This window comes from Coregonus lavaretus (assembly GCF_964263955.1).
Source record: "Coregonus lavaretus genome assembly, chromosome: 2".
NCBI classification, from domain to species: Eukaryota; Metazoa; Chordata; class Actinopteri; order Salmoniformes; family Salmonidae; genus Coregonus; species Coregonus lavaretus.
Window position 1 is genome coordinate 49,012,573 of NC_139989.1, and position 22,968 is coordinate 49,035,540.

The 22,968-nt window shown below is 42.4% G+C and overlaps 1 protein-coding gene across 1 annotated transcript in view; it reads right to left on the reverse strand.

Annotated features, from left to right (window-relative positions):
• The window catches only part of LOC311149265 (glutamate receptor ionotropic, NMDA 2C-like), a gene marked incomplete at both ends in the record, with an annotated part of 49,439 nt that overhangs the window by 15,160 nt on the left and 11,311 nt on the right, over window positions 1-22,968 (reverse strand). Inside the window, 4 exons of the mRNA XM_084186378.1 lie at window positions 418-586; window positions 9,487-9,698; window positions 16,181-16,295; window positions 17,642-18,240. Of these exons, the coding sequence (XP_084042504.1) occupies window positions 418-586; window positions 9,487-9,698; window positions 16,181-16,295; window positions 17,642-18,240 (1,095 nt within the window). The remainder of the gene's footprint in view (window positions 1-417; window positions 587-9,486; window positions 9,699-16,180; window positions 16,296-17,641; window positions 18,241-22,968) is intronic.

The following is a 22,968-nucleotide window of genomic DNA, read 5'->3' on the forward strand; positions in this document are numbered from 1 at the left end:
AGTAAGTCATTTATAATTTGATTGTTACTATATTTAGAAAGCATTTCAATCATTTCAAGCCCTATTCCCCCACTTAAGCTGAATAGGATAAAAAAAATCATATGGTTTTTAATATTTTAATAATATTTGTACTATATACTTGAGCTTGTCCTCAAAAATGAGTACACTTCAGCAACTTTTAACACATTTTTACCAGAAAGGTGAGTTCCAGACCTTTCTAGAACTATGCAGCATTACTAGTTATTGTTTATGGCAATCTCATGACAAATAATTACTTTTGGGTATGTCTATATAAACTGAAATAAAAGTTTTGCATTATCATTCAATTTTATTAGCTAAATCTAATTTATTTGATATGCTAACTTTTTAGCAGGTGGCTAATTATAATGCTTGTTAGAATAACCATCATCTCCTTACCTCTCCGATCATGCCGTTCCAACTGCCTCTGACCAGCTTGCCGTGCTTCCCATTGGTGACCAGGTAGAGGTCGTATGAGAACTTGGTGGTGCGGGACAGCTTCTTCAGGATGTCTATGCAGAAACCCTTACAGCACAGTTTGGTGTAGGGCTCAGTATGGCCTACAATACTGGGGAGACAGAGGACAAAATAATACACTAGAAAAGTAAAGATGTCCAAAGCCTTCAACAGTAGCAATTTTACCACTTCTACTGTGACCTGGGTTAACACTAGAAGAGCTAACCCAGCAAACCAAAAATGGTTCTGTGAAAGTTATCAGAACATTCATTAGGTTGCAAATGTTCTCATAAGACAAAAACTGTCCAGTCGTGCTGATGATTATAGAATGTTTGTATAAAACATTCGCCTGATGTTGCAAGAACGTTCTTAGAACACATTTAATCTGTTCTTTAAAGGTTCCCAGAATGTTTTTTAGGTTGTGGGAACAATCTGGTGAGAACGTTGTGGGGACATAACAAAAGATATGTTCCCAAAACACAAAAACTGTCCAGTTGTGTGGATAATTCTACAATGTATCTTTTAGGATAAAAAAAATACAAAGTATGCTCAGTTGTGATAACATTCATACAATAGTTAAGTTAGGTTGCATAGCACATTCCTATAATGTTGTAAGAATGTTGACAGAACACCTGGTCTAAGTTCTTTAAAGGTTTCCAGAACATTTAATTAAGTTATGGGAGTTGTCTGGGATGTTGCAATAATATTATTGTGATATTCACATAGGTTGCACAAAACATTCCCACAATATTGCACAATTTCCAAATAAGTCAGTTTATATGACATTCATAGTATATTTATTTTAGGTTTAACATAATATTCCATTGAGGTTCACACAATATACATTGATGCCACACATACACACTAGTCTGTTTATTATCTGTCCTGCCTAGTCACTTTTACGCCTACCTACATATACATATTACCTCAACTACCTGCATATTGACTTGGTTTCAGTACTCCTTGTATATAGCCTTATTATTGTTATTTTATTGTGTTACTATATCCTTTTTTTATGTTGCTAATTCTTATTTTTTAACTCTGCATTGTTGGGAAAGGGCTCGTAAGTAAGCATTTCACTAAGTAAGCATTTCACAGTAAAGTCTACACTGTTGTATTCGATGCATGTGACAAATACAATTTTGATTTGATCATAGGACATTTGAACAGCATTTAATCATACAAACACAACCATATTTTTTACACTTCATATGTTGACAATCTGCACATGTGGGTTCTGAACCTGCAATGTTTGGTTCTCAAGCCATGTCTTTTATCCTCTGCAACACCAGGGAAGCTCTCTTACTCTCTTACATATTTTTTCAGTATATAGCCATGGCAGTATGGTCAATCAGGAATTTCATACTTTTTTAGTCTTCTTAGACATAACTAAACCAGGGAAATACTGGTAACTGGGTTATTCACCATCACTTCACCCATCCTCTTTATATGCTGCGTACTTGGGGGCCCATATTTACAAGGTATCCAAGACTATAACTGCTGATCTAGGATCACGTTTACTTTTCAGTCAATTTTTACACAATGTTTAATTTTTTACAGTTAGTCTAAATTCTGCATTTCTGTTGGATTTCTAAATCTGGAAGAAATAAAGACAATATATTTTAGTAGATTATATCTGAGCCTCAATTTCATTTTTTTTTTTTTTTACATGCATAAAGAATATGTGGGATTGAACCCGCAATCTTGCAGTCAGATCATTAACCCTCTGTGCCACCAGGAGATAACTGTGGTATTGTGGGGTTTTTTCAGTCTAATATGGTCAATCAGGACACAGAACACAATTTCTGAGTTATTAAAATGTTCCCATCTTCTTCATAGTGCTCGTAAAATATGGTTGTATTTGTATGATTAAATGCTGTTCAAATGAAATAATGTGCATTTTGTCAACATATGAAGTGTACAAAATATGGTTGTCTTTGTATGATAAACAAATGTCCAACTAATTCAATTAAAATGCCATGTGTGTCTGTATTACCTTGCAGTGGGCCTACAATACAGTCCTAAAATGTGAATTGCCATTAAATCTATGTATATTGCGTGAACATCAATGGAATATTATATTAAACCCCCCCCCCCCCAAAAAAAAAAAATATGCTATTAACATCATAAAAACAGACTTATTTGGAAATTGTGGAACATTATGCAACATTGTGGGAATGTTCTGTGCAACCTTCGTGAATCAATCAATCACATTTTATTTATAAAGCCCTTTTTACATCAGCAGATGTCACAAAGTGCTATACAGAAACCCAGCCTAAAACCCCAAACAGCAAGCAATGCAGATGTAGAAGCACGGTGGCTAGGAAAAACTCCCTAGAAAGGCAGAAACCTAGGAAGAAACCTAGAGAGGAACCAGGCTCTGAGGGGTGGTCAGTCCCCTTCTGGCTGTGCCGGGTGGAGATTATAACAGTACATTGCCATTAAGGCCAGATTTTTCTCCAAGATGTTAAAACGTTCATAGATGACCAGCAGGGTCAAATAATAATCACAGTGGTTGTAGAGGTTGCAACAGGTCAGTACATCAGGAGTAAATGTCACTTGGCTTTTCATAGCCGGGCATTTAAAGGTTGAAATAGCAGGTGCAGTAGAGAGAGTTGAAAACAGCAGGTCTGGGACAAGGTAGCACATCCGGTGAACAGGTCAGGGTTCCATAGCCACAGGCAGAAGAGTGGAAACTGGAGCAGCAGCACGACCAGGTGGACTGGGGACAGCAAGGAGTCATCAGGCCAGGTAGTCCTGAGGCATGGTCCTAGGGCTCAGGTCCTCCGGGATGGGAGGGAGAGAGGGAGAGAATATAGCACAAGAATATTCTTGGAACATTAAGGGAATGTCCTGTGAAACCTAACTTAAACATTGTAAGAATGTCATCACAACTGAACATATTTTGCTTCTTGTAAATGTATCCACACTGTTCCTACAACCTAATTAAATGTTCTGGAAGCCTTTAAATAACTCAGAAAGGCTGTTCTGTTGACATCCTTGCAACATCATAGGAATGTTTTGTGTACCCTGATACAAACATTATCTGAATGTCAGCACAACTGGACAGTTTTAGTGTTTTGGGAACCTATATCTTGTCATATCCCCACAATGTTACCATCAGACTGTTCCCACAACCTAATGCAACATTCTGGGAACCTTTAAAGAACAGACTAAATGTGTTCTGGGAAAGTTCTTGCAACATCAGGTGAATATTTTATACAAACGTATAATCATCAGCACGACTGGACAGTTTTTGTGTTATGAGGACATTTGCTGCAACCTAACAAATATTCTGGGAACTTTTTTTTTTAAAGGAGGCCATTTGTCGCTCATCGAGGGTTATTAATCGGTGGGGAAATGTTATTGGCTGAGCGTTTTTTGGGATATTCACAAGTCTTCACCTGATTCATGCTCTTATTGAATAACGGCTACAGAGCTCCTGTAGATGGATTGGATGTGAATGGAAGAGATGAGTAACCAATGGCATGTCATAATGATTCGATAATGCATGGGAATGAATTAGGAACTCAGCTAATGTGGCCATTTTCAATCAAGATAGTTGATGCACCAATTCCACCCATCAGGTTACAAACAGTAATAACATTGTTGTAAACACATCTATTCTCGTTTCATAAAAGCCCATCGTTAACTTCATGCTCCTGGATCAACAGAGCAAGAGGCTTAAGCTTATATGGCAAAAATCTCATTAGCATGATTTCCTTAAGGAAATGTGGGAGGAAGAAACATACCAGAAGAAGGTGGAGGAGGGAGAGTGATAGAGAGAAACGGAATGGTATAAAAAGGCCCCCTTGACGTGTGCCCAGGAGCTGACGTCAGGAGTGGGGTTGCAGGGAGAACTGGAGGGACTGGGCGGCTCCACAGGCCTGCGCATTATGTCATGGCTGCGACAGATGGATGGACAGCCGGGGCTGACCAAAACAAATCCGACACAAATTAATCACAAACAAACAAAGGCAGGAGTGAAACACAATGCTGGATTATTTGCTGCCTGGCTAATGGCGGACTCGTCCATGGCAGATAAGCAGCCTACATACTCAATCCTGTAGACCTTGCCCCATTACCACAATGTCTTTGGGGCTTAAAGCAATACTTCCTCTTCAGGCATTGCTCTGTCTCTTTATCTCTATCTCTCCCTTTCCCTCCCGTTCCCTCCCCTGGGCGAAACGATTTGACCTAAACCTTAATGCAACATTCACATCCTTATGCTAAACCATGGTAATGAAGTGTACACCAGCATGGGGCCCACTACATGTGGAGCGACTGGAATGACCCTGACAAAGTAGCTCTACCTGTATACACAACCGCTGTAATGATCTACAAAGAAAGAGAGAGAGAGAGAATCCAGGGGAACTAAATGGACAGCACTGGCTGTGCATATCAAGTGGAGGAAGCTGTCGCGGGTATAATCCATTCCTCTAAATTATCAGCAGGATTACCAAGAACGTGATTAGGAAAATGTCCTCCAGTTTCACACTAACGGGACAATGGGAGCGTCGTTGGAATATGTGGGTAGAAAACATAGCGACGTCATTAACAGTGTCGAGTGTGTGTTAATCAATCACTTCATCAACAGAATGTTGGAGACTTCAGGCCATGTTTGACCTTGTCAACAGGGTTCAAATTACACCATGTCTCTTGTGGGCGCACAATGTTGAAATATTTGACTTTTTTCAAGGGACCACATTGATTTTGCAGCAGTTGGAAGATGTTAGAAACCTCCAGAATAGAGCGAAGGAGAAAACAGACAGTCACTGACAGTGGTGCATAGGGACCACGAGGCCAGGCAGTGGCAGTGTGGGGGACCAAGTGAACCATGACGAGATGCAGAGAGCACTAATGACACATCACCCTTAACCTCCCTCAGACCTTTAGTCTAATGGAGTGTGCCCTCAGCCCTCAGACACAGGGGAGAGGAGGAGGACGAGAGGCAATGAGACGCACAGACAGCCGATGGAGGCGCAGAGCTGCAGCCGCAACAAAATGAAACAAATGAAGTGTTTGGAGGAAACGAGCGGGTGGTGTGAGACATCGCAGAGTAAACAGACAGGTCCCAAAGTCCCCTGTCTCACCAGCTGCCAGGGTTCACCGCTGGGAGGTTAAGTGGGCTGTTGATAGCATCCAAACAGGTTTGGGAATATAAGAGAATATGTGTGTGCCTGAGTGTGTGTGTGTTTGTGGTGTGTGCGCATGTGTGTTTAAGTGTTTGTGTGTTTGATACAAATATGTTGTTGTTGCCACTAAACCAATTATTTGTGTAAATGGGTATCTGCTTGTTGTCTGAAGGAAATCCAAAGGCACAGTTGTTTTGGGTCCCTATATCCAGCAGCAAGCCCTTGAAACGTTCACCTTTGAAACAAAGTGAATTGGACCACGGTGCTGTGCATTGTTCCTGCCAATGTGTGGTTCGGGGGGTGGGGGCTCACCCACTGTTGAACCCAGTCTCAGCTTTAATCAAATCAACTTATTATCATCTCACTCTCATCAGGCAAAATTGTTATATGATGACATCGTCGTCTAACGTCAACGCTACTGTTCACCTAGGGATCACCAGCAATGGCAAGAGGATAATGCGCTGACATGTGTGGTCAATGTATGGGTCTGTACCAAGCTAGTGAAGTGAAAAACGTTACAAAGAGCTTTACAGAAGAATAGGACCTGTCTCTCTGGACAACCTGACACATAAGGAGGAGTTATATCAGTCTGACCACAGTGGAGCAGTGCGAACAGAGTGACTGTTTGTTTAGTCTCTCGAAGGAGGAATAAGTGTGTCTCCACGTGAAGCCGCACAGATGGTCCGCTCTCATTTCTCTCGTCTGCTGAGGGAACAGAGGGCCCAGAAATACTCCCACCTGACGGATGGCTTGTAGCGCTGGCGCCCAGCTCGGACGAGTCGTGTAGGTGTGAGTTATGGGCCTCGGCGGGAGTCTTGGGGCATGGAAGAGGTTTCTGAGAGAGGCCACCGATGGCCCTTAATAAATGAGTCTGCCAGGTCCTCTAGCTCTCTGTCCTGCCGGCCACCACAGCATAGGGGTCCATTATCAGCATCAGCCCCCAGGGCTGGTCTTTAGTGGCATGGCTGTTGGTGTTTTACCATTATCAATCACTGGGTCTCTATCTCAACCCACTAACTGCATCATTTAGTTAGTTACTTGGTTTATCCAATTTCTCCTATATGAACTCAAGGAAAATGTTTCCTTGTTCAACATGGCAAACTGCTATATAAGTCAAGACAAAACACACTAGAATTATGCAGATTATAATAATGGGGTGTTTTGGTCAGTGCAAGCTAAAAAAAAAGACCCGGTCTGCTTCCCAAGCAGATTTTCACTGAATTGAGCTCATCCCCTCTTCTCATTAACACCATTGTCAGTAATGGATAATGTTTCCTTTCCCCATATCCATTCACTAATGAACATCACTATCAGTCTCTAGGTGTCCAGGATTGATGAGGAGGCCTAATCGGCCCATCTAATTGATATCCCAGCAAGCAGCACATATATTTCCCTTATTGGGTCACACTGCGATTATTGTAATGTCGCAGTCTGGCTGTCTGCTTTAATGAGGATCTCACCCCATTGTGTGATAAGGACTCACGGCTGGGCTAATGGTAGGGGAAGAGACTGTTCATCCTCTTCACACCTAATGGCACTCTCCAAGTTACAGTCCAAATTAATCAACCACAGCATGTTCTACATGTGGGACCGTATGTGGGATTGTAACACCAATGGGTTAGTATGGTGTCATTAATATGGTGTATGTGGTAGGTGTTAGCTCAGTTTACATACAACAAGCAGTGGTGACCCGTCATTCAGGGAAGGGGGGCCCACCTGTTTTTAGGCCCACCTGTTTAGCTAAAAAACATATATTTTGGCATTAATACGTGTCACATATCAGTTTGCAAACAATGTAAACATATAAATCATTGAGTTAATAAAGCGGCATACAAACGTGGTCTCTTTTTTGCATTCTTTAGTAAGGCAGCTCCAAAATGCAGGTGTTTCAGCCTAGCTCAGTGCTTTCTGTGGGGGTGGGGCAGCCAGCGGAAAATATGGAGCGTAGGGGTTGATAATGTTCTCTAGTTGCGCCGTGATTGGCTCAGTGTTCTGTCACTCATGGGGACACTACGTCTACGGGGAGAGCTAGAAAATTCAAGCCCCTTGGGTGCTGCCATAGAGTTACATTAGAAGTGCCCATCCAAGAAGGCTCAAGGTCAATCGCCACAGATAAAATTAAGTCAAATCACATTATATCTACTGTAGCTTTGATTGGACTGATCATGTCAACATCATACTTTTGAAATCTTAGCTAGCAAGCTAGACAAGCAGTCATCATCATGAATCACGTCGACAATCTACTGGCAAATCCTTTTCAATCCTTGTCATATGAAGAGAAATTATAGATAAAACGTATTGGTGCTCATCGTATTGGTGCTCATTGGACATAAACATTACACAACAAGTTGGAAATCGCAAATTCAACAATGAGTGGTTTGGAAGAAATCAGTGGCTAACTGCAAGCATTGTAAAGCAATCACTAGCCTGCTATTCAGTGGAGTGGGTGTATGGTCCAAGTCTGAGTTTAAGGGTCTCTTTTCTAAGCTTAAAAGGTTAAACATTCACATGCCATGGGCCAGAAAAGGTTGAATATATTGGCCATGCTGTCAAACCAGCATGACTTCTGCCGCGTTCAATACAACTGGAAACTCGGAACAGGGAAATCTCAGACTTCAGTGATTTCAAGAACTGTGAAGAAAACAAGCTCCGACTGGGAAAATACATTTTGAATGGTCATCCAACTCGGAATTCCAAGTCGGGAACTCGGGCCTCTTTCTAGAGCTCCGACCTGAAGATCACTGACGTCATGATTCGACCTTGTTTTTTTCGGAGTTCCTAGTTGTCTTGAAAGCACCATAAATCCAGAGAATGTCAGACTTCGATGACAAAGTTTGATGACAAAATGTTCCCACAAGGACCGCCGCGCCACCTTTCTGTTCAAGTAAGCGCAGCACAACAAGGTGAGTCAAAAAATTTATTGTATGCTGCTGCATAAATGATGTAATATGCCAGGGAGATATGGATACTGTAGCTAAGAAAGTAATACTAAGTGCATGTTATGTAGAAAGCTGTTAGTAGCCCATGTGCCTCACCCTAATTATTTGGTCCCTTTCCCCCTCATAACTTAGCCTACTGTTCTGACTTGGTGGTGCACATGTAGCCTATAGCCTGTTTTAGAGAAATGTAATCATCTAATATTGTAAGAGCTTTCATTGTCTGCTTATATGCCCCCTTTATTTATCCTACAGTTCGGACTTGGTTTACATGGAGAATACTGTAAGAACGGCCCATGTTCTGAATTCTGTCACTGTACATTTCAAAAGTGCTGAACAAATAGTTATATTGACAATGTCCGTCCCAGCTCGCTCATTAATGTCTTAATCGAAATTACGGATTGCCTCTTATCCGCTCGTCGTCCTCTTATGCCATAGTTTGTACAACTCAAATGTCAGAAGAACCACATTTGTTTAAGCAAGTCAGCCATATCAGCTATGCTTTTTAAAAAGGCAGTAAATGAGGCTGAATGAACTGTTTTGCTGCCAGACAAGGCTCCGCTGATAGCCAGGTGAAGCAGTGGTAAGGATTCACTCCATGGTGCTGAAAAGAAAGCTCTGCTGTTGGGACAGCTTTATGTAGGCCCAAACAGTTTGTGGGCACCATTTGTCAATGCAATTAATCTATTGTTTAGTGTTGTGTTGTGTAGTGGCTTTGCTGGCATGCATCTAAAAATGTTTGTTTTTTGCCCCACAAAGATTTACATGCTAACATCGCCACTGACAATAAGTAATGGTTAGTGAAACAGGATAATGGATGTACATGACCATAGTAGTACACTACAATTTTATGCTCTGTTTCATTCTTCTAATCAGAAAAAGTGTGTTGTCATTAATGTCAGAGAAGACCAAAAGGTTTCAAGGAATTTTGTACCACTCACGTCTCTGTCTTGTTGGACTGGCGGCGGCAGGGCACAGTGTTGCTGACACAGGTCCCAGTCATGGGGTCGACAGCCTCCACTATGACAAAGGGACGTTCCTCCAGGGTGGCCACAGTCAAGTGTCTGTTATCTGATACAGGCTCCAGATAGGTGCCGTAGCGAGGCCACACCGGGTATCTCATCTGCAGGATCCCCATCTCATAGTTCCCTACCTGGAAGACAAGAGAGAGAAGGGAAAAGAACAGGCATGAGTCATACTTTATCTTATCGGTATTTATACCTGCAATACAATCACATCTCAAACTACTCCTCAGAGATTTGTGTCTGATTTCAATGCAGCTGTGTGGGAAATGCCAAGAGATTAAGTTGAGGAAATGTTATTTCCAGGTCTGAATGTTTTGTTATCAATTTTCCTGTGTATTTTATTATATTTTATTACAGAGAAGATGAAAAAAACAAAATACATTTTTCTGTTGTGAATGCTAAATGATGGATTCTCTTTTTCCACTAGGAAAACATGCAGTCAATCAAATATATATCAGGATGCAGAAAGACAAGATCTGTTCCCATTTTAAATAGACCTCAACAATCCTGAGGCACACACTGAGGAGTTGCACCACCTGTGATGTCTCCTTGTACTAAGTTAGAGAAGTTTGTCTAGTCTCACTCTGAACATCTGTTCTCAAGCTGTGAGGATCAGCGGGTCACAGAGGACCAAACTCTTTATCTGCTGTTTCCTCCATTACCAAACACAGTTCTCCATCTCAGTGGTGATGAAGTAGTTCAGTATGCTGAACAGCACTTCTCTGCTTCATTGCAGTGACTCAGAAAACAAGTGATCACACCCAGTAATTAAACTGTGGCTTTCACAGAGCCCAACGCAGTAACACTTATATTATTGTTCTCTATGGTTTTATGTGTTGAGGATGAGGTTGTAAACATTTACATAGTGATGGTGATTTAATCGTTCTTAATGGCAAACATATTGTGCCTTTAATCAGTGAAGTTCCATAATTGAGAGTTGTTTAAGGTTAAACAAAGAGACAAAAGCTACAAATAAGTTTTCTCTCCAGAATGTTTTTGTTTTGATTGCTTTTTATGCCTCCTAATTATTACGGTGCCACATTAAAATGGATTGTGAACTGTGTTGATAATTGTATTCATTGTTACTGTGTTTGCACATAGACCATATTGACCAACTTTTATGTTTCTGTCAATATATTGGCGGATTGTCACAAGCATCAGCAACAAAAGGCTGCAGGGTAAAACCATTTCATTGCTCATATTGAGAACATTTAACAACAAGTTTGTGTTCAATCAGCTACCTCTACAAAGGCAGAAGACTGGTCAATACCCTTTTAGAATGTATGGATTGCACTGCCATCTTTAATTCATATCAGGGGGTCACTAAAATAATGCTTGGCCAACACTGAGGCATCTAAGACACAAAATGAGCACTGAAATGTAAAACTTTACAATAACAATAATAATATTTTACATACAGTGGGGAAAAAAAGTATTTAGTCAGCCACCAATTGTGCAAGTTCTCCCACTTAAAAAGATGAGAGAGGCCTGTAATTTTCATCATAGGTTCACGTCAACTATGACAGGCAAAATGAGAAAAAAAAATCCAGAAAATCACATTGTAGGATTTTTTATGAATTTATTTGCAAATTATGGTGGAAAATAAGTATTTGGTCAATAACAAAAGTTTCTCAATACTTTGTTATATACCCTTTGTTGGCAATGACACAGGTCAAACGTTTTCTGTAAGTCTTCACAAGGTTTTCACACACTGTTACTGGTATTTTGGCCCATTCCTCCATGCAGATCTCCTCTAGAGCAGTGATGTTTTGGGGCTGTCGCTGGGCAACATGGACTTTCAACTCCCTCCAAAGATTTTCTATGGGGTTGAGATCTGGAGACTGGCTAGGCCACTCCAGGACCTTGAAATGCTTCTTACGAAGCCACTCCTTCGTTGCCCGGGCGGTGTGTTTGGGATCATTGTCATGCTGAAAGACCCAGCCACGTTTCATCTTCAATGCCCTTGCTGATGGAAGGAGGTTTTCACTCAAAATCTCACGAAACATGGCCCCATTCATTCTTTCCTTTACACGGATCAGTCGTCCTGGTCCCTTTGCAGAAAAACAGCCCCAAAGCATGATGTTTCCACCCCCATGCTTCACAGTAGGTATGATGTTCTTTGGATGCAACTCAGCATTCTTTGTCCTCCAAACATGATGAGTTGAGTTTTTACCAAAAAGTTCTATTTTGGTTTCATCTGACCATATGACATTCTCCCAGTCCTCTTCTGGATCATCCAAATGCACTCTAGCAAACTTCAGACGGGCCTGGACATGTACTGGCTTAAGCAGGGGGACACGTCTTGCACTGCAGGATTTGAGTCCCTGGCGGCGTAGTGTGTTACTGATGGTAGGCTTTGTTACTTTGGTCCCAGCTCTCTGCAGGTCATTCACTAGGTCCCCCCGTGTGGTTCTGGGATTTTTGCTCACCGTTCTTGTGATCATTTTGACCCCACGGGGTGAGATCTTGCGTGGAGCCCCAGATCGAGGGAGATTATCAGTGGTCTTGTATGTCTTCCATTTCCTAATAATTGCTCCCACAGTTGATTTCTTCAAACCAAGCTGCTTACCTATTGCAGATTCAGTCTTCCCAGCCTGGTGCAGGTCTACAATTTTGTTTCTGGTGTCCTTTGACAGCTCTTTGGTCTTGGCCATAGTGGAGTTTGGAGTGTGACTGTTTGAGGTTGTGGACAGGTGTCTTTTATACTGATAACAAGTTCAAACAGGTGCCATTAATACAGGTAATGAGTGGAGGACAGAGGAGCCTCTTAAAGAAGAAGTTACAGGTCTGTGAGAGCCAGAAATCTTGCTTGTTTGTAGGTGACCAAATACTTATTTTCCACCATAAATTAGAAATAAATTAATAAAAAATCCTACAATGTGATTTTCTGGATTTTTTTTCCTCAATTTGTCTGTCATAGTTGACGTGTACCTATGATGAAAATTACAGGCCTCTCTCATCTTTTTAAGTGGGAGAACTTGCACAATTGGTGGCTGACTAAATACTTTTTTTCCCCACTGTATCTGAGCAAAATCTAAATCACATATTCTTATATCACGATGATCACAAGCAACTGACCTCACACATGAGAAATTGTCATTTAATTTGCATCACCTCTTATTTGATTTTACAGTAGAGTCAAAGACTGCATAATTCTGCTTACTTTGGAAAATGATTGGCTGTCCTAAACGTTTTATTACAACCCTTTAGGAGAAACAGGAGGTCAACCCGTACCACTGACAAATGCCTTTGCTTCATAATAATCTCTCCTACTAATAATGGAAGCCATGATGTTATCTGATTATTGCAGTCATTATTGTCAGATGTCACAAAGGACAACAAAATACAACTATTAGAATATCCTCTGTTTTACTGGTATGTTTAGTTATTCCTGTCTCTCCTGTCAGACTATTGATTAATCCCCTTGTTTTCCTTTCTCCCAGTTTATGGGCTTGTCAATGGATCGCGATGGTAAATCTCATCAAAATGCACTGGGATGAAACGCATCTCAGCCCTGTGGCTCATTAGAGTCCACCGCCATGCTGCTAGCGAAATGAAGCTCCTCCCCACACTGCCCACGGGGCCACGTTATCACACACAACTCCACACTGAAGCAGCCCGCTAAACACCCAATGCTTGTTATCTAGAAATGACTGTTAGAAGGTAATCTCAACCTGGTCTCTTTGACCTCCTAGGTTTTTAAGCAACTTATTTTAGTTATAAACAATGTAATATCCTGAAGCTCTGTTTTGAAGAAAGTTTCCGATTGTGTTCTATGAGTTGTGAGTGAACTAGTACTTTATTCCCCTGTAGACTGGAAACAGAAAAAGTTTAATTGACTATGTCACTTCGAGACCATATATCATGAGGAGCCTATCGAACAAATATTTTGACCCCAGAAGTGTTTGGAAATCAACTTCCTGTGTACCACGCTATAATTTCAGTAGGACTGGAGGAGATGTACGTCTAGGAAGCAGTCGCTTCCCCAACACCGTATACCAACCAGCAGGATAGGAGCTGTGACGGGAGCAGGCTCCAGCCTCCAGGGCTTCATTCTCACTCCTCTCTATATCACTTCCTGTCTCTTCCTCAATGTTCTCTCTCTCTCTCTCTCTCTCTCTCTCTCTCTCTCTCTCTCTCTCTCTCTCTCTCTCTCTCTCTCTCTCTCTCTCTCTCTCTCTCTCTCTCTCTCTCTCTCTCTCTCTCTCTCTCTCTCTCTCTCTCTCTCTCTCTCTCTCTCTCTCTCTCTCTCTCTCTCTCTCTCTCTCTCTCTCTTCTCCCAAGCTGACTTTTTTGGAGAGGGAAGAGGCTCGAGGGTGGAGGATAGAGCATAGTACTGTCAGCCCAACTACATTTGGAAAGAGCACTGTGGTGATTTACCTGGCTAATAAATGAGCAGATGAGTGTGCAATCAGTCTTTAGTGTGCCAGGAAATATCATGGGTGAGAGCTGAGCTGTGGGGGGTTGTTTCCGAGATGACTGAAGACAATGCGATGAGTGGCTGGGACTTCTAGTAGAAATAACAAAAGCAATCAGAAGGAGAGATTGATTCTAAGCTCTTGGTGAAAAGACATGTAGTTTACCAGCTTTAAGAGGAAAAAAGAGAGTAAGAGTGTCCCCTCACTCTTTTTACTGGCTTTACAGAGCCAAACCTCTTTGTTTGTGTCAAAGAACAGACTTGTCAGTTTGCCTTTGTAACATATTGGAGATGAGAGAGGGAGCCAAGATCTCAAATGCCTATAGCCTGAGCTTGGATAATACTTGGAGTGAGCAATGTTCCTAATGATTTGGTATTTGTTGTATTTTCTTAGGATCCCCATTAGCTGTTGTCAAATCCAAAAACATACTGTAAGGCTCAGACTGGCTAAAACTAAGGAGAGAGAAAGACTTCTCCTCTTCTTCTCCTCCTCTTCTCCTCCTCCTCTTCTTCTCCTCCTCTTCTTCTCCTTCTCTTTACCAGAATAAGGAGTAAAAGCAAGGTGCAGTTTAAGGTGGAACACAAAGGAAAATTAAAAAATGAATTGAGCAAAGGGGAGAGTGAAGGAGTGCTGGACTCTACAAGGTTTCCAAAGCGTTCCATAGGGATTCTGGCCCATGTTGACTCCAATGCTTCTCAAAGTTGTGTCAAGTTAGCTGGATGTCCTTTGGGTGGATGATCATTCTTGATACACATGGGAAACTGTTGAGCATGAAAAACCCAGCAGCATTGCAGTTCTTGACACACTCAAACCAGTACGCCTGGCACTGACTACCATACCCCGTTCAAAGGCACTTAAATATTTTGTCTTGCCCATTCACCCTCTAAATGGCACACATACACAATCCATGTCTCAATTGTCTCAAGGCTAAAAAATAATTATTTAACCTCTCTACTCCCCTTCATCTACACTGATTGAAGTGAAAAGGGATAATAGCTTTCACCTGGATTCACCTGGTCAGTCTATGTCATGGAAAGAGTTTGTAATGTTTTGTACACTCAGTGTACGTTTGCCTCATTGATCTGCAATGAATGAGCATGTTTTCTTGTTATTCTTTTGAAGAATCACTTCAGGTAACTTTTTTGAGTAGCTCAGATATTTCCAGTAACGGAGTCTAAAGATGAGTCTTATTGATCACGTCCAGCAGTAAGCTTGTTGACATCTCAACCTCAAAGTGGATTCACTACACTGCTCATTCATCTTCTGTTGTATTTTTAATTGCAACCTTTCCATTGGCTCAAGCTGTCAATAGAGTTCTACCCTCTCTCTCTCTGACCCACCACACATCTGATAGCCTACAGTACAGTGCACTCAGACCCTTCAATTACAGAGGCATAGGCCTCAATTTCAATAACATATCTGAAATTAATAGGAACCAACCTTGAGAGAACATCGATAGCACGTAATAAGCTGGAGAAGGCCCGGCGGTGTTTACCCAGAGATGAGGTTTGGCCCAACATGTTCTGACACACATCAACCTCCATTCAACCACTGACTGCATTTAAGGAAGAAAACCATCCTCCACCTCCCTTCAGTGTCTACTCCCTACTGGGAACCCCCTGACAATATCTACCTTCAATAAAGCCTGCTGGTAATTGAGGCTGCAGAATTTCTCACATTGACTCGTCATGGGGGGTGAAGAAGGGTATTACAGATAGAGGCTATGAAGTGTGAGACGACGTTCTGTTCGCTAAGAGCTGGTGGCTCTGAGGTAGTGGAACGCTAGGCTGGCTGATTTGAATAGCTGGTGTTTATAGAGAGACCAGTCAGACGTGTAATCACACTAGGCCTGTGGTATGGAGAGGTATAGTGACCGATTAGGACACTGTGATGGGTAGGAGGCAGTTAGAGCCCAATGCTAGCCTATTAGGTGGACAGCATGCATTTTGTAACAGGTGATGCAATGGAAATGTAACAGCGCACAATATGCCCAAGTCAAGACCTGTCAGGGATAGTTCATGAAAATACAGGGGGAATGAGGAAGTAATTAATGTGTTGTTAATAACACTTTCTGGAGTTTTTCCTTTCGTAATGAGCAGGTTATATAGCCTTATTACCTTGTAGTCAGATAACACAAAGACCAACCCTAGTTTTACTGATTGGGAGGAATATAATGAAGTGTAATGTCTCACCTTATCCCACTGTCTCTCCCGGTCTAAGGTGATGATGACCATGGCTGGGTTGATCAGGTACCCTTCAGGGTTGAACGAGAAGTCGTTGTGTTCCCATGTTACATTTAACATGTGCCTGGAAACAAGGGAAATCAATTAGAGGGTTAAATACTCATTACAACACTATACTAATAGTCGTTAATGCCCATTAATCCAATCTTCCAATGGTTTCATCCTATTTCTAAAGCACCACATGCTGCTTGTTTTGCACATAGCTATCGACATGCTGTGAACTCCCTGTCATCACGCCCTGCGAGGCTGCTCTCTCTCTCAGTCCAGCAGAGGTGATGAAAGCATGCTGGGTAATGAACGGGCCCTCTGTCTAGTCCATGTGAAAGGCTTGTTTAATCTGGTAATCTGTGATAATCTTATTAACAGGTGGAGTGATTTATAATCAAAAGCTCATTAAAAAAAGACCTAATTAAATGAGGTGTTGAATCTATTGACCGCCGAGGAGAGAGCGAGACACTGCACCGTTTGAAGTGGCTCCCTTTGAATAGGGTCTGTGAGAAAGAACAACGTTGTGCCAGGGAGGGAAATAAAAGAGTGGTGAGCAGACGGAGAGTGCTGTAGCAGGCCTGCCGGACCCTCATATTACCAACTTTGGTCATTGCTATTCAACTCAGGACTTTTTTGTCTTTAAAGTGGAAATAGTAGGGGTTGGAACAGCAGTATGACTCAAATCAAAGGCTGAAATACAGCTGCCCAGACGTTTCTCCTTTTTCATGAAGGATTTCGATTTACAAAAAGAGAAGTTATCTTTCCCTCAGGCTAGCCACTTTCAGAAAATATAAAATTACTTCTGAGGAGAAAGTGATGTTTTAATACCACTGAACTGTGTCAGATTTCATATTACGATCCTGGTCTGCAAAAATTAATAAAGAATACCCCCCTGTACCCTGCCTGGAAACTCCCCTATCCTCCCAGTCCAGTCTCAAATGCTGACGCTGACGTTTTCCCTACAGAAGCCGAGCCTCCCTTTGGCTGATTAAAAATGTTCTCGAACCAAATAGGATTTGCTCCATGTTCCCTGGCACAGATGGCACCAGATTGCTCTTTTGGGCTGGGCTAGTATGACAGGCCACACCATCTCTCTGTGATGCCAGTGCTTCCAACAGTGAGGTGATGGGACAGAGGTAGGATGGATGAGTTGGCAGGCAGGGGTTAAGGGAGTGACATGGAGACTACCATGTTACCCGCCACCACAACATTAAGCAGATGGAAAGCCACAGCTAAATGACTGTTGAGCAACTGTTGACTGATGTTGCCAACTCTCTCTCTCTGTTTCAAGTCAGTCCTTCTCTATCTGCTACAGTTATCACTTAATCTCTCCATTTTGGTTGGCTTTTCTTATTGCAATGAACAATCTCGAACCTACAGTATGTCAGTATGCCCCCCTTCCATCCCCCCACCTCCATTCACCTGAATAGTGTATCATTAGAAGATGCCCTAACAGGGCTGTGGCAGTCGTTGTGGCCCTCGGGGATGAAGCCCCTCTGTTTGCGGAAGCTCTGCACCCCTTTGACCACGATGGCCACCCCGTCCCGCACCCTCTTCCTCAGGCTCATCCGCCAGCGGTCGGTGATGATGCTGATGAGGCCCACAGGGAAGCTGTTTGGTGGGGGCATGTCTGGGTTCCCTACGGCAAGGCTGGGGAGGATCCAGATGTAGCCAGGCCCCAGCAGGCCGGCCTCTCCGGCCATACTGAACAGGTACTGGGCCTCCTCATGGGAGCAGTATACCAGCAGCACCTGGGCGTCGATCTGCTGCAGCAGGCGCCGTGCCCGGATGTCGTTCATGCCGTCAGCAGACATGTCGAAGGTCAGCACGTCCTGCAGTTCCCACATGAAGTAGCTGGTGTCGGTGAAGGTCTTGACATAGTCCACGTAGACCTCATAGCCCGGGTACAGGCTGGTGATGACCACGAAACTGTCCCAGTTGTACTCCTCCATCACCTTGAACATGCCGTTGATCTGCTGCTCGATGGAGGATCCCAGCTGGAGGAACGTGGAGCCGTCGCCCTGCAGAGAGACACAAACAGCAGAGTGAGCACAGATAACAGCCCTTAATGGATAGTTCATTTCAGCTCAATCAATTTGCTCAATTTATCTAACAAGCAAAATTAAAACCTTCTAATGATCTAATGCAATGACTTTCTTAATAGCCTACTTAGTGGCAAATATATGATTGCGGTTTATGTCATTCAGCCAGTTATATGTAATAAAATAATTACAGTAGACCACCCAGAAGTGGTGTGTAGTCTCTGGGCTGAGAGGCAGTACTGTACAGTAAGTTATTGTGTTTAGTGTTGCTCTACCTGGAGCCCAGGCACCATTCATCACTTTAACCCATGTGTCTCCCAATTGCCACAGCAACGCTGGCCCTCATCCATACTTTTGTCTTGCAAATGCAGAAGGATGGCACTATGACTGAGCCCAGCCTCTGTTTTCTCTTTTCATCTCTCCCCGTTCTCAAGATGTCTCTCCTCTTTGACCTTGGAGAGAGGAGTATGAAAATGCTGTGTTGTGTTAACTAAAGTGATCCAGGTATTTTAAGGAAGATCAGAGCTGGTTCTTGCCTGTGTGTGTTTGTAAGTGTGTTTGTCTTCTTTTAGTATGTTCAGGGAACAGAATAATATAAGTTTTTTCCATCAATCTTGTTGAAATATTTATATACGTAATGGTCTTGGCATCAACATGTTCTGCAACCTGGGAAGGCTATGGGCTTACATAGGGCAGGGTTTTATTTTTGTGTTTCTTACTAGAACATAACAGAATCCATCATTGTTTTTAAGACTGCTTATGACCATACAGTAAATTTTCAGGTTGGATGCCATTGATATGTCTTGACTCTAAGAGAAGTTAATGATTGTTTATTGGTTTTGAATTATGCACGCTGCTCATAGAAATCATTGCACCATAATTGCTTTGTAAAACAAATAGCATCGTAAATCATATGCACCCCCAGTGAATTGTAGTGAGGAACAAAGTGTAATAAAAATGTACAGAAATTACAGATATTTTACTGTTTCACTGGCTGCATATCTGGGTTGATAATTAAGACTTTCACTTTTTAAATGACATTGCATAAACGGCAACTTTAGAATCAATAAAAAGCGTATAATTTTCTTTATCACCCCAAATAAATCTATAAAGTAGATTTGATGATAAATGTTTTACTTTTGTCCCTCCTAAGTCAGAATGATTGTGGTGAGGCTCAGTTCCTTGATATTATGCCATTTATATGCCATTCACACATACAGTGCCTTCAGAAAGTATTCACACCCTTTGATGTTTTACACATTTTGTTGTGTTACAGCCTGAAATATTTTTTTGTCACTGGCCTACACACAATACCCCATAATGTCAAAGTGGAATTATGTTTTTCGAAATGTTTACAAATTAATAAAAAAAATAAAAGTTGAAATGTCTTGAGCCAATAAGTATTCAACCCCTTTGTTTGGCAAGCCTCAATAGGTTCAGGAGTAGAAACGGGCTTAACAAGTCACATAATAAATTGCATGGATTCACTCTGTGTGCAATAATAGTGTATGATTTTTGAATGACTACCTCATCTCTGTACCTCACACATACAATTATCTGTAAGGTCTCTCAGTCGAGCAGTGAATTTCAAACACAGATTCAACCACAAAGACCAGGAAGGTTTTCCAATGCCTCGCAAAGAAGGGCACCTATTGGTAGATGGGTAAAAATAAAAATAAGCAGACATTGAATATCCCTTTGAGTGAAGTTATTAATTACACTTTGGATGGTGTATCAATACACCCAGTCACTACAAAGATACAGGCATCCTTCCTAACTCAGAGGAAGGGTGTAGGGTTAGGGTGTAAGGTTTGAGCATAGCCTGAAGGTAGGGCGTTGCAGTTCCCCTTGCTGTTCCGTTGGTAAGCACCATGGTCGTGTAGTGGATGAGAGCTTCGACTGGAAGCCAGTGGAGTGTGTTGAGGAGCGGGGTGACATGAGAGAACTTGGGAAGGTTGAAAACCAGGTGGGCTGCAGCGTTCTGGATAAGTTGCAGGGGTTTGATGGCACAAGCGGGGAGCCCAGCCAACAGCGAGTTGAAGTAGTCCAGACGGGAGAGGACAAGTGCCTGGATTAGGACCTGTGGCGCTTCCTGCGTGAGGTAGGGTCATATTCTACGGATGTTGGAGCGAGTCACTGCTTTGATGTTTGCAGAGAACGGTAGGGTGTTGTCCAGGGTCACGCCAAGGTTCTTTGCACTGGGAGGGCGACACTAGAGTTGTCAACCGTGATGGAGAGGTCTTTGAGCGGGCAGGCCTTCCCCAGAAGGAAGAGCAGCTCCGTCTTGTCGAGGTTAAGCTTGAGGTGGTGGGCCGACGTCCAAGTTGAGATATCTGCCAGGCACGCAGAGATGCGTGTCGACACCTGGGTGTCAGAAGGGGGGAAGGAGAAAAGTAGTTGAGTGTCATCCGCATAGCAATGATAGGAGAGACCATGTGAGGATATGACGGAGCCGAGTGACTTGGTGTATAGAGAGAAGAGGAGAGGGCCTAGAACCGAGCCCAGGGGGACACCAGTAGTGAGAGTAAGTGGTGCAGACACAGATCCTCTCCACGTCACCTGGTAGGAGCGACCTGCCAGGTAGGATGCAATCCAAGAGTGTGCAGAGCCTGAGACGCCCAACCCTGAGAGGGTGGAGAGGAAGATCTGATGGTTCACGGTGTCGATGGCAGCGGATAGATCTAGGAGGATGAGAACAGAGGAGAGAGAGTCAGTTTTGACAGTGCAGAGAGTCTTCCTGACACAGAGAAGAGCAGTCTCGGTTGAGTGACCTGTCTTGAAGCCTGACTGGTTAGGGTCAAGAAGATCGTTCTGAGAGAGACAATGAGAAAGTTGATCAGAGACAGCACGCTCAAGTGTTTTGGAAAGAACAGAAAGAAGAAAAGAAAAACAGTTATAGAGTTTAATGGCTGTGATAGGAGAAAACTTTAAGTTTTAGTAATTTTAGTTTCTCCACAATACTAACCTAATTGACAAAGTAAAAAGAAGGAAGCCTGTACAGAATTAAACTATTCCAAAACATGCATCCTGTTTGCAACAAGGCACTAAAATAATACTTCAAAAACGTTTGTCCTGAATACAAAGTGTTATGTTTGGGGTAAATCGAATACAACACATTACTGAGTACCACTCTCCATATTTTCAAGCATAGTGGTGGCTGCATCATGTAATGGGTATGCTTGTAATAGTTAAGGACTTGAGAGTTTGTCAGGATAAAAAAGAAACGGAATGGAGCTAAGCACAGGCAAAATCCTAGAGGAAAACCTGGTTCAGTTTGCTTTCCACCAGACACTGGGAGATGAATTCACCTTTCAGCAGGACAATAACCTAAAACACAAGGCCAAATCTACACTGGAGTTGCTTACCAAGAAGGCAGTGAATGTTCCTGAGTGGCCGAGTTACAGTTTTGACTTAAATCTACTTGAAGATCTATGGCAAGACCTGAAAATGGTTGTCTAGCAATGAAAATGAATTTTGAAAATAATAATGTCAAATGTTGCACAATCCAGGTGTGGAAAGATCTTAGAGACTTACCCAGAAAGACTCACAGCTGTAATCGCTGCCAAAGGTGATTCTAACATACCTATCGAATCAAGATATATTCAAGGTTCTTTGTTTTTTGTTTTACAAATGTTAGAATTTTTCTTCCACTTTGACATTACAGAGTATTTTGTGTAGATTGTTGACAAATCTGTTTTAATCCCACTTTGTAACACAACAAAATCTGGAAAAAAGTCAAGGGGTGTGAATACTTTCTGAAGGCACTGTATGCCTTTTTTCCTTGATGCTATCAGAGCAGTACCCAGAAGTCACTGCTTCACTCAACCTGTCCCTTTCCCTCTCTAGGGGACTGTGCTCTGTCTCTGTCATGGTCATCAATCTTGTTGAGGTTTGGGGTTACAGAAAGCCAGGTATCCAGAGACCAGGACTACTCTGTTCTCGTTCTGCTGTTTCATTCTGTCTCCTTGTTGTCCTTCAGAGAAGTCTAAAGTAGGTTAGAACCATCTGTGTGTCTCCTGATGTCAGACATCATATTGGTCTATTCCTCTGAGTGTCTCCGCTGACCGTTCTCATCGCTCTGAATATCACATCCTCTCTGTTTCTATTTCAATTAGTAACATTGAACATTTAGCTATTTGTGTTCTACCCTTTTCCATATACAAAAGACCTCCTTCTATATTACCTTGGAGGTAGATGTGATACAGTAGAAGGGACAATAAAACATCTTGCAACATCGGCTTAGCAAGAGCAAGGGTGTTATGCAGGTTGGTAACTGAGCAGGTTGTGAAGATAGCATTTTCTAACTCCTCTCAGTGTCCCGCAGCAAATCTGTCAAAGTTATTGCCTTCTTTCTGTGCATGCAGCCTTTTTTCACCACTTGTATGCCACGAGTATTAATCTGGCAGAGTGTAAAATCAATTTGCTCCTTAGCATGTGTGTGCGTGTGTGTGTTTGTGTGTGTATGTGCCTGTGTGTGTGCCTGTGTTTGACTGTGTCTAGTATGTGTACACGATCACACTGTGACTCTCAGCCAAAAGAAACATAAGGGTCTATCTAGAGAAAAGCCCCCAACTAAGTGTGGTAGCGTCCACTCAATTATTGTCGAGACAGTTAGCTACTGTACTGGACAGCGGACTGCCACAGGCTCAGCTACAGCCCAACCCAGCATGCTAAAGCTCTTAACCATTATGCATCAGGACACAACTC